The following is a 12,897-nucleotide window of genomic DNA, read 5'->3' as shown; positions in this document are numbered from 1 at the left end:
GCAGTTGATTACTGTCAATTGCCCACTGGGCTTAACAGGTAAGATAACTGGTTCTGATGAATATCAGAACCAAATACTTTACATAATGCTACCCAGAAGTATGCAAAGTACCTAAAATTTTAAGTAGGCCTATATAATATTAACATTAGCTCCACCATTATCAGCTGCAGCTTTAAATGTGATGAACACAATAATGTACAGTATAATACCATTATGCATAATGCATAATGAGTACTTTTACTTTTTGGTAACATACTTGTACTTTTACTTAAGTGACATTTCAAATGCAAGACCTTTACTTATAACTGAATATTTCACTTAGAGTATTTTACACTGTGGTACTGCTACTTTTCCGTCAATAAACAATCTGAGTACTATGTACAAAGCAGATCACTCGTTTGTGTTGTTAACATTACATCTGCAGCAGTGGAGAACAGCTTCTCTGCTACAGTGTTTTATTATTTATTATTATTTTCCAAAAGGGGCACAGGTCTGTAGAAACAAGGTTCTTTTTTTGCTCCACCAGTTTTAAGAGCTGCAGTGCACATTGCTGAGCTGCTCTCATTTGTTAAAACCTTTGGTTCTCCGCTACACTATTGTAAGTATGTTGATGTGTTATGAAGTAGTCACTCAGTTTCGTTTTCTGAAGATGAACTAATGCTGCAGTACAAACCAACATGTGCTGTACTCGCCTTGCAGTTCAGTTCCACCTTTTTTGTTCCATCAACAGTATTACAAAAATAGGATTTTAGCATCTGTGAATCGGCTCAGAATTGTAGAAGCTATGAATTGCAATTCTTATATGAATCAGTTTCTTTTCTTTCACCCCTAGTAGGGAGCATTACTCAGCTAAATGCAAATAGCTTTGCTAAAGCTAAGCTAGCTGCCTCTGAAAAAATGACAGTTGAAGTCTCCAGCTTGCAGCAGCACATTCGTCTCCTCACCATTCAGGATCAAACTCTGGTTCCTTTATCTTTATATACTGTCTTGCATTTCCAGCTTCAGCCATTACGTAAGACAAAGCCTAAGAGGTTTTGTATTATCCATTAGGTCCTATTCTGATTGGCTGGGGGTGAACATGAGTCATTACCTCCAGCCAATCATGAATAATGTACATTTTATGTTAACTTTCATAACAGCCTGCTACAGGACAGAGGGGAATCTGGGCTGATGAAATGTAAACTAGTTTGGATGAATATAGTGTTGCAGATATGTTTCAAATGCATTCTATGTAAAAATGGGTCAAAAGGGGCTGCAGTACCAACTGTTTAAAAAAAAGGAATGGAATTTCACTGACTTTTGTTGCAGTTGATTCTTAAAGATGGACCTTTCATTACAGTTCAATTAGTCAGACATTTTTGTTTTTCAAAAGAACTGACTTCATTCTTCTTGGGCTTTGGCTAAAAACAAAACTGTATTCAATAGAAAGGATTACATTTTACTGATATTGACCAGGGGTATACACAGTTTTGTTATGTACTGTATGTCCTGTATTTAAAACAAAAAGTTGCACTTAAATAATGTCATCAAGGAGATGTGGGGTGCCTACCCAGTCCAGTGTCCTGGGCTCGGAGGCAGCCATTATCATGCACATAAACTGTTTACCAGTCCTCTTATCAATAGGATAAATAGTTGTGGGTGTGAACCTTCTGTTTTTTTCTACAAACTCACAGAGCTGTTGATACACCTGTGGGTATTCATGGCGTAGAAAAACCCCTCGAATCCTTAACTCCCTTTGTATATTGATAAAACAGATTTCCCTGGCCTTCCTGCCTTCCTCTCCTTCTTTGTCAATATCTGCTGTTCCTGGAGGTGGCGTGAGGATCAGTGTTTCCATGTCATTCTCTTTCTTGTGAACCTTTCTCTCAGGGCTGAAGGAAGCCAGTGCTATCTTTGCATATTTTCTGACAGTTGGAGCTTGGTTCCTTGGTGATGGCCCTTCAGGCAATTGCTCACCAACAGCAATGGATACATTCAAGATGAAACATTCATTTGGGTCATACTCTTTACCAGCTTCCTGTAGCTCCTTACAATACTCCCCTAGATTGTCCTTGAAACTTTCAAGCTCTCGAAGAGACAGGTATGTAGGTGACATAAGTAGACTATCCAGACCATACTGCAGGAAGTTACTGGATGACAAAGGATTTGGAAAACCAAGGAAGAGAACTCCTCTACCTCGAGAAAGGTAGCCAACTTTGGCAATACGGGAGAAGGCTTTGTGGACTTCAACTGTCTCCCGGCAATATTTGATGATGTGACGGCATGTGCTGCCAATTCTTCCATAAAGGCAGCTTTCTTTATGAAGGTCCCAGTCCTCCCTCCGACAGTTACGGGAACAGTAGTAGGTGTAGCAGCTGTGACAGGATTTAAAATATAGACAAGCATTGAACAGGGTTTCTGTCCTCCGGCATTTGTTGTTAGAGCACATCATTGTATCATCCTCATCTGGGCTCTGATCTGGAGAGCACTCATCTGCACTCTTCAGTGCATCACTGACCCCATCCATATCTCGAAAAGCATTAGGATTCATTCTTATTGAGGTTGGCTGCTTGTCAAGAGGAGCTGGCTCCTCTGTATCTGTCTTTGAGCTCTTTCTGGACAGAGATACTGCTTCTTCCTCATCAATTAACTTCTTTAATTGGTCCAGAATGTCTTCACTTGCCCTTCTACTTGGTGGCTTGTAGTCAGTCACAAGATCTGCCAGAAGCTCATCAAGTTGTTCAAGGCTTTGCTGTAGTGAAGCATTGTCATGTGTCTTCTCTTTGGTCGAGCTTTCAAAGTCACACGGAGACAATTCTGGACCCTCAGTGCTTCTGGAGTCAAGAATGTCCCAACTGGCAGACCGTCCTTCAGCCTTGTTAAGGTTCCGTGGGTGAATGTCATTATCAGTGATTGTTATCTCAGGAGTGACAAACCAGCTCTTTGATATCTCTGCTGGGCTTTTGTCAATTAGTGAGTTATCAGACATTGATAAGGCTGCATAGCGTCTTGGTGAACTTGAGAGATTGACTACCACTGGTTGCGGTTTGTCTCCTGTGCCTGCTAGAGGCTTTCTGGAGTCAAGAAGATCATCATAGCTCTGACCCCGCTGTACAGGAAGAGGTTGTTCTCTTTCTACACGGGAGTTGAGAATATTGTCCCAGGACCTTGAGTAAGATTTTGAATCTGTACCAATTCTTTGAGATTCTACACATGGGTCAGTATACCAAGGTGCTAAAACAGGCTCTTGCCGGACTCTAGTTGGAGTGACTTGAGATACATAAGAGGCAGGATTGGTGGAATAACCAGATGCATCTGAGCCATACCAGTCATCTGTTTGTGCCTGAATGACTCTAGCATGTCTGCGGCCCTCTGTATAATAGGCTCTTGCTGGGACATGGTGTTCTGGTGGCATGGCATACATGTCACTGGAATAATAAAACCTTGGCGGAGCAGTCTGGATTTGATAAGTCCTTGGATCATCCCCATAAAACATTCTAGTTGGTGGTGTCTGTATGATGTATGGTCCAGGTTCAGTTGCTGCATAGGGTTTGGGATATCCTGTCTGCACAGAGTATGAATAGTGCTCCATCTCAGGATAATAGGGTCTTGTAGCCACAGCATGCACCATTTGAGTCCTTGGATCTTGCACATATTGTACTTTTGGAGTATATGTTTGTCCTGGTGTGTAACGTTCATCATGAAAGTAAGAACGTGGTTGAGGAGGAGCAGTAGTAACATATCTTCCTGGGTCATCTGCATAAAAGAACTTGGTTGGAACATTAGGACTGGAATGAGCTCTGCGTTCTCTACCAGAGTAATTACCTGATGAAGGCATTCTTTGCAAGGGAATCTCCATGGGTTGTAAGTAACTATTTGGCATGCTGTGGGAATATTGATAAGCTTGCCTGCTCTCTGTACCTAATGAGTCAGTGGGAGTTGGTGTTCTAGAATAGGAGAAATGCCGCGGCACAGTCCGACTCCTACTGTCCCCACTGCGGTGCTTCTGCCAAGGTATGTCCACTTGAGGTGTATCCTGTTTCCGTCCTGAATGATGTAATGCTGCATCATCGGGTTTAATGTCCACCCGACACCTGACATGAGGACTAGTGGCTGGTTTGTCTAGCCCTCCATCCTCAGAATTATCAGTAACATAGTGAGGTGAATATCTGCTGCCATCACTCATTTGAGGCTGCAACCTAATGGGATGTACTTCATGCATATGAGCCCTAGTTGCTAAATAGGATGACTCCCTACGTGGTGATACTTCTGGTCTCCAGCAAGTGTCTCTTCGAGCCCTCTGGGATTCCCTGCTCTTCCTCTCTGAAGGTGAGGACCCTTCAAAAGACACAGGGGTAAGACTGGTCTGGACGCGAGGGGCGCTTTTTGATCTAGTTCTCCTTTTTTGTTCTGGGACAGCTACTTCACTGGCCATATCTACAGCCATTAATTGAGGAGTTAACCTATGGCTAAAAATGTCTGGAGCAGAAAAGCGGTATCTCTGCTGGCGGCCCAAGGCATTCCAGGCAGCATCCGGGTTTGCTGCCTGCCTATCAGCCTTCCTGTATGGGGACTCCATTGAGTATTTGTGTGATTTTGGATACTCCAGTGACTTATAGTCAAAGGTACGGCAGTGCCTCTTAATGTCTTTGATTTTACTGCCCTTCAGTGTGTTGTAATTTATAGGATCACATTGTTTGGAGGGTTGCAAGGACTTGTAGTGTGAAGAAATGGGGATCACTTTTATATCTTGATACACAGTTGATACCAGTATGTCAGGTGGGTCGGTGCGTGTCATCTTAAAGGGACTCCTCTAGTTTTCTCCATCAAGTTGTTTTAATGTTGATGTTGCCTGGAGAGATAAAGAAATTCAGTCAGTAATATTTATGCAAGCAGTTAAAATCTATTAGCATGGAGAAAAATATGATTCAGTACCATTTGGTTATTAATAAGTCTCTAGAACAAACTTTGCCAGAAATATGTTTATAATTTGAACATATGCAAGCTGGCAGGGTTTGTTGTAGAACAAAGAGTTGTACTGTAAATTTAGTCCAAGGATCTTCTGTTTACAATTGTCTTCTATGTAATGTTTATTTTGGTGTTATAATTCAGGCAGTAGGGGCAGGATGACGGGGCAGTGGTTGGCACTGTTGCTTCACAGCAAGTAGATTACGTGTTTTTCCCTTGTGGCCAACTTGGACCTTTCAGTCTGGAGTTTGCATGTTCTCTCTATGTCTGCATGAGTTTCCTATGGGTAATCTGACTTCTTCCCACAGTCCACTGTAGGTTATGCGTTGTCTTTTGGTGACTCTAAATTGCTCATCAGTGTGACTGTGAGTGTGAGGGCCTGTCTGCCTCTTATGTGTCAGCCCTGTAATAGACTGACAACTTGCAAATGGTGTATCCCAGTGTCGGCTGGGATTGGCTCCAGCCTCCCCATGACTTTCTTCAAGATAAGTGTTATCGATAATGGAACAAGGGAATTCAGGTAACAATGGGGTGGTAAAAAACTTTCTGGGGTCTATGTCCAGATTAGAAAATCAAGGGCTAAAATGTCTAAGTTAGGGCTGGGCAATAAAATGATGATGATGATGATCCTCTAGATAATGATAAACCTGTGTGTAATTTTTTGCTCAATAATGTGTCTGTTCAGGTTCTACATTTGGGTCAACCATCATCTGCACAGTCACCCTACGGCTCCCACATAGCATATATTCTCTCCGCATTATATTGTGTTCTTGTTGTATTTTGATTTGCTTCCTTCAATTACTGCTTTAGAGTGCCTTAGATTTGTGATTTTACTGCCTATTTATATTATTGCTCATCTACTTTATATTTCACATGTATTATGTAGCATTTATGTGGACGGCAAAGTAAGAATTTCATTGTACAGGGAAACATGTTTCCTAACTGTTCATATGACAAATAAACACTTTGACCTTGACCCTATCAGGCTACAGCAATAGGACTATATAGCTGACACATGTAAGACCAAGATAAGGAAAAGAATAAGCAACCAGGAGGAAAGTCAAATGTCCACACAAAATGGTACTATGGATAAGAGAGGTCACACAACATAGATTGTTCGGAAGTTGTTCAGATTTTGAAAGGAGGATAGTCAGCACAGCAACATTGCTGCAAGACATGCAAGTGACCTGTGCCAACAAAGATGGGTAACACAACAAACCTTTTCTTCCATTTGGAAAACCACCAATGTCAAAGGCAGAAAGCCAAAGTCTCCAGGTCCAAATTACTAGCTTTAGTATTGTAGCTTCCAAAAACTTTTAAAAAGCAGAAGTGCCTCAGCTTTATGAGGTTAGCACGGGAAAACTGGAAGAACAGCTTAGAGATGCTGTACACTTTGCCACCACTACTGACGTGGTCCGGCTGCACGGTACAGCCCTATGTGAGCCACACTATCCACTTTATCAATGAAGAATGGAATCTGGTGAACAACCAGTACCAGTGAACGATATGTGCAGGAAGACATGTTATTACCTTGGTGTAAAAATAGTTGACAGTGTAGAACATAAACTGTGATTTACTTAGGATTGCATCCTAAACTAAATATACCCTTTACTTAAAATTAAAAGGTATCTTGTGGAGTTTTTGCATCCAGTGTCAGTCACACACACACACATTGTGTATGTGACTGACAAACTTGTAACAAACTTGTTGAATGTATTTTCCTTCCTTATTAATTATATGAAATGCACAAACAAAAAATGATTGATATTGATCAATATGTAAAAATATGCTATCATAATATTTTTTGGTCATATCACCCATTGACATCTACATTATTAGTAGTATTTCCTAACTTTCAGGATTATACAGAAACATTTATGAATTTTCACTTAATCTTGTGGCATAGTTATTTTTTTGTTTGTTTTTTGTGGCACAACCATAATTGTATACTCAACAGGCACTCCTCCAATATCCCACCCACCTTGACTTGCCAGTTATCACATGGTTCAATTTTACTGTATATTTTTGTGGAAACCTATCATTTATAGGCTCCATGCAAATGCAATATCTTTTCACTTAAACTGACCCACACTAAAAGCATTAAGCATTCACAGCTTCAGAGCTTCTTCATTTCTGGAACATTGAATTCTCCTGGGGTTGCTAAAACTTGACAGGTTTGGACAGAATGCAACAAAGTATTCTGAGATCCTTCTAATGCTTTGATGTAATTTCTCATTTCAAGTCTAAAATAAGTTCATTTTAACGAGTGTTGACTTCATGTTGTCTTCAGTGATGGCAATGGTGAAAAAAGTGTGCCTAAATATAAATGCATGAGTCTAAACCTGAATTAAATCATCCAGCATGGGCTATTCTAATAACAAAGAATACAGTAACTGTATTACCCAGCTTGTAAGTGTTGATTTTTTTAATGTACCCTTGTCTCTCAATACTGTAATAATCCGTGTCAATGTCATTGTACTATTGAGGTTTACAGGCCCAAAACTTTAAGCTAAAAATCAAGGAATACAAACTATAGGGTGAGGACTTTTTAAAAAATATTAGTGCTATAGAGCAATGTTATTGAAAGTGGGGCCTTGTTTAATTTCTTTTAATGTCAGTTTTATTATAAAGGCTACAGACAAGATTGATTTGATCCATGATGAATGGACATGGGGAATATATGCATTTTCAAATTATGCTGGCCTAGTGTGTGCCAGAAGCAAAGCACTACTACTTAAAATGCTTCTTTAGAGCCAGGTGCAAAGCTGAAGTATATGTACACTTTTGGTTCCAGTTAGTAGATTTTCCAGATATTTTTAATTTTTAAGTTTGCTGATTTTACTTTAAAGCTGTTGCAGTCTTTCTATAGAAATGAGTTTATGTTAAGGATTAGCCCATTGTGAGAATCAACTAAATATTATAATCGTTGCCAGTCATTTATGGATTGTCAGTCAACAATAAATGCCATCTGATGCCTCTGATCACACTGGCTGCACGTGCAATCTGTGTTCATTTAACCTCTGTTTTAATTTGCAGGAGTTACAAAGCAGCAGGCAGTGTACAGATGCAGCTGAGTGCTAAAACTGGTCTACTGTCAATAACATCAGAAATGAAACTTGGTGATTTGTAAGTAGAAAATTATTATTAAATTATTAAAGTAAATTCAATTGTCTGGGTGTCTCAGACAAAAATCTATATACAAAAGTTTGTAAAATGAATAAAAAAATAAGAGAAAAAGAGTAGAATTATGAAGATGAAAGGACCTCTTACTTAATAAAGAATACAAGCTGCTAAAACTTGTGTGAGACCACCACAGGAGAAGGATGTGACCCAGGCTGGGTAAGTGGTGTAGCAGATGCTCAGACCAGAACAGATGGAGGATGATTAGGATGTTTACTTGGCTGATGCTTTCCTAAAATCCTGCGGCAACTGGACATTTGTAAATGCCCTTTTAAAAGACTGCACCTGTCAGAGTACAGTAACAGTTCAGAGAAGGTCATGTTCAAATTTAATGACCATAATATTACATTGTACCCCAGCATACTGTAAACAATACACAGTATGGTGCACTGGGTATATTTGGAAATTAATCTAATTCCAAATTAGCTTTCAGTACCCAATGCTACTCATTATTTTGATGAATGTAAATAAATCCAGCAGAATGCTTATGCAAACACAAAAATGCGTCTATGCCCCTATGTTATTTGTATTATTCTCCCTCAAATATAAATACAAGACAACAATTACTCCAAATTAAATCATAAAATACAGTGTTTAGACTTTGGATAGAAAAATCTGCTTAATTAAATCTAAATACAAGTGTGCCAGAAATAAGTGCTGATTGTCTAGGTGGTGGTTTGTTTACATGTAGCCTTTCACACATTAAATTTCACTCTCTCTTTATCTTCCACAATATACCATGGAGTGCCTTTTTAGCATCTGAATAAAGCCATAACACAATTGGTCTACGCTGTCAGTGAAGCATTCATTCACAGGGACAACCCAATCAAATTGAACCCAAATTCCAGGATACTGATTTACCCAGTGAAAATAATATTATGAATACCTTCTGAATAGAATTAAATACTAAGAAAGTTTATAAATTGTTAATTTTTTAAAGAAACCATCAGCAGCTGCTGCAGATTATGATTCATCCAAAGATATCACCAACAGTGGGATCTGGACCAGCTCCCAAGTGGAGTCATGCTTCCTTAAGGCTGAGCCAAGGCCCAGCAGACCCCTAGAGGAATCCACCATTTGTGGAGCGGAGTCCATACTGACAGGCACCTCCAGCCAGTCAAGCACCCTGAGGCTTCAGGTGAAGCAGAGCAGGAAGGCGTAGGATGATGCTACTGAGGAGTCATCAAACTTAATGTGCACTATTGGTACAACCCCGGAAAAATTTGCTTCTCGGGAGGACCACAGTGATGCCATATTTGCCAAATGCAAAAACACTGAGCACAGAATGTGGTGGTTTGACAACTGCCTCTTCAAATATTCAGTGCACCAGAGCCTGGCATTAGAAACCTCTGACAGAGAGTTCACTAATTTGTAATGTTGGATGTGGCAACACATTGTCAATTGTAACAAATGTAAATAATCCCTGCATACTTATATTTTAATTACCTACTTTCTTTTTGTATTTCTTATTAATGTTGTACTATTCAGTTGATTGTTGCCTTATATACAGTACCTGGTGCATTTTTATGGTTAAAAAAAAAAAAATCTTGTAAACAATTCTGATTCTGATTCTGAATGATGTGTTGTTAAATAGAGCTTTTGAACTTGTTTTCTTTTGAGAAATTAAAAAATGTTACAAAAAATTTAAATACTGAAATTCATTTCAATTGGATTTTATTTAAAATAATAATTCACTTTCAGCTGTTCCCGTTAGGGGTCGCCACAGTGAATCGTCGTCGTTTACGCTAGATGCCCTTCCTGACGCAACCTGGGCCGCAGCAGCACTGAAGCCTAGCCACTAGTCCATCAGGGACCATTTGGATTTTATTTAAAATAAAACTCATAAATCAAGTTTCCTGGTCAGTCAGACACATCAGATCTTACAGTATAGCAATTTGTGCCACCTCTATAGTTTGCCCCACTGAAAAGGCACTGCACCAATAGCAGAAATGAAGTAACAGTATAGTTCATCCCTGTGTTGTTTGGATCCTTGTTGTGACATTGGTTGTGTGGGGCAGGGGGACCTGTTGTAGACCAAACTCTTGGCTCCATCTTCCCAGGACAGTGTCATGTGTGTCATTTAGTCCCACTGGTCAACAATCTCTGTCAAATATAAGTCACAACTATCAGTCTGTAGAAGATGTGCAGGGCACAGTGAGCCAAAACAATGTCCTCCACTTTTGCAGGACATTTGTCTTGAATGTTAACAATGATTAGAAACACTCAAAAATGGTTGGCCAGGATGCCAAAGGTATTTTCTACATCTCTCTGAGCTTGCTGCATCCTGTAATTGAAGATGTGTTGCTCTACAGCCTGAGGTTTGGACACGTGGACTGCGGAGAACAGTCTGTGTGATCAGGGGTTGACCTGCTCTAACCCTGACCCACAGGGAGCCAGCTCATTAGAATCAGGAAGTGGTGCAGGCCCGGGGATGCCAGAACTTCCAGGAGAGGTGGGATGTCTACCAAATTATTGTGATTCTGGGTGAGGTCTCCTGAAGAGTTTGCACATGGTCAGGCCTAAGTCAAAAATGGGAAATATAATTGGCTTGAAATAAAAAAAAATAGCAGAAGAAGAAATCAGAAGCAGAATCATGTTTATTGGCCAAGTATGTGTAAAAACACAAGAAATTAGTCTCTGATACAGAGGCTCTCAATGTGCTTGTAAGTCAGCAAGAAAAATAGAAAAATATGTGAATTTTAAAAAGGAAAGAGAAACTATTTCTAAACGCATATATACATACTGTATATATTGTAGCAGATTATTATGTACAATAGTTATATTTACTGTTCATTGCACTGGGGACTGTTGTCCTATGTTACAGTAACAGATTAACTGGCCATCAGAGTGATGGGGAAGAAACTGTTCTTGTTTCTGCTTGTTTTCCAATAGGACACAGAAGCAGCACACAGGCTTAAGTTGTTGCTCTCTACAGATTTTATAGATGTAAGGATTAATGTAAGTCTATAAATAAAATAATTAAAGAGAAACCTGGCTGTTTGCCTACTGGGAAAACAGGTCAGTGGATGATGCAGTCAACATGGCACTGCTTTACATCCTAAGTATGTGTAGTACATGTGACTGAATTGTTTATATACTTTGGTTATATATTTGGTACTTTTGTGATTCTTATTTATTTTATTTATTGTTTTATTATATTTTTGTGATTTCTATTGTTTTATTGTTTTGTTTCTTCTAATTGTCCCTCCCATACTGGCATCTTCTGCTCCCTAATTGGGAGTATTGGACAGTGTGGTTCAGCTCAGTCCTGACTAGTCCTTCTAGTTCCCAGAAGCATTACATCCTGGGGCAGAACAACATAGTGCTGGGCCCCAGTGCAGACCGTGCTACCAGGGCCTCAACACATAAATTCTATTAAAGAGCAACCAGTTGCTTGAGCAAACAAGAGACTACCAGCCATCTTGCTACATATAGTCTCACTATAATCAATTAGAAAATAGCACATATTCACACGAGTAAAAATGAACATCAATCAACCAAACATCTATGGACACTGTGGCCAATGCAACATGGAAATAATAATTAAACAGTCATCAGCAAAAAGTAACATTGCCATGGTATAGTACACATGTAGATGTATAAGCAGTATAACTGACACCAAAACCAGTGCAGTCTAACAACTATTATGGGCTGATTCAAAACAGAGACTCTGTGCACTTTTGAATGGTGTTTACTGTAAACACACGATGTGTATCATCACATCCTAAAAGTCAGCCCTGACTCATGATATATTCCTCCCTCTAAAAATGTATTCCACTCCCTCTCCACAATGCACGTGGCTGAGCACAAAGGTGTTCTACATCTGTGGTTTCCAATGTTGCAAAACACTATTGAACATGGCCGTATTCACCTTGCGCTTGAAGTTTAGACACGAGTTTAGGACTGTGCCCTCTTGCAGGAAAGTAGAGCCCATTGACTCTTACAAGTGCAAAATGTGCTGGATTTCCACTTTCCTCACCTGGCACAAGCCTTTGCTAGAGATCAGCAAGAAATGAAATGAGCTTCTCAGTGATGTGCAGAATGTGTGCCAAATCAGACGCTAATGGATTTTTATTGTTTGCTTTTATATACCGATGTATTCAAATGTAACAAATGTTAGTCTATTTTACAAAAACTGTGTTATTTTGGGTTTAGAATGTAAATTAAACAGTTAGGTGTACCCTTTAAGCCCACTTTCATCTTTGAAGTAATGTACAAAAATGAGAACTTTTTTGTGTGACTCATCAAATCCAGGCATTACTTAGATGCTTGATTACTTACATACTTCCCAGGGACCTATGCGCAGGTCCTCTTGTGGAATTCAGCTCAACATTCAACACCATCATCCCGGACATCCTTCACTCTAAACTGACCCAGCTCACTGTGCCTGCCCCCACCTGTCAGTGGACCACCAGCTTTCTGACAGACAGGAAGCAGCAGGTGAGGCTGGGGAAAACCACATCCAGCACCTGGACTATCAGCACAGGTGCCCCCAGGGATGTGTGCTCTGCCCCCGCTGCTGTTTTCCCTCTACACAAATGGCTGCACCTCAGAGGACCCCTCTGTTAAACTCCTGTTCACAGATGACACAACAGTCATTGGTTTCATTTGAGACAGTGATGAGTCAGCCTACATGTTGAACATGCTCAAAACAGTGGAGATGACAGTGGACCTCAGGAGGAGCCCCCACCCTACTCAGCAACACTGTATCACCAACAGAGTCCTTCAAGTTCCTGGGCTCCACTATCTCCCAGGACCTGAAGTGGACGT

At 40.1% G+C, this 12,897-nt stretch overlaps 1 protein-coding gene across 2 annotated transcripts in view; it reads right to left on the bottom strand.

Annotated features, from left to right (window-relative positions):
- Positions 1-203: 203 nt before the first annotated feature.
- Positions 204-12,897, bottom strand: part of ajm1 (apical junction component 1 homolog) — a 15,314-nt gene continuing 2,620 nt past the window's right edge. For both annotated transcript variants that reach the window (XM_020618816.1, XM_020618817.1), the window contains exon 2: positions 204-4,831. In XM_020618816.1, the coding sequence (XP_020474472.1) occupies positions 1,514-4,777 (3,264 nt within the window). In that variant the 5' untranslated portion in view covers positions 4,778-4,831 and the 3' untranslated portion in view covers positions 204-1,513. The remainder of the gene's footprint in view (positions 4,832-12,897) is intronic.

Source organism: Monopterus albus, unplaced genomic scaffold (genome assembly GCF_001952655.1).
Source record: "Monopterus albus unplaced genomic scaffold, M_albus_1.0 scaffold209.1, whole genome shotgun sequence".
Classification (NCBI taxonomy): Eukaryota; Metazoa; Chordata; class Actinopteri; order Synbranchiformes; family Synbranchidae; genus Monopterus; species Monopterus albus.
Note: the sequence above shows the minus strand (reverse complement) of the source record. Positions and strands in the feature narration are given on the sequence as shown.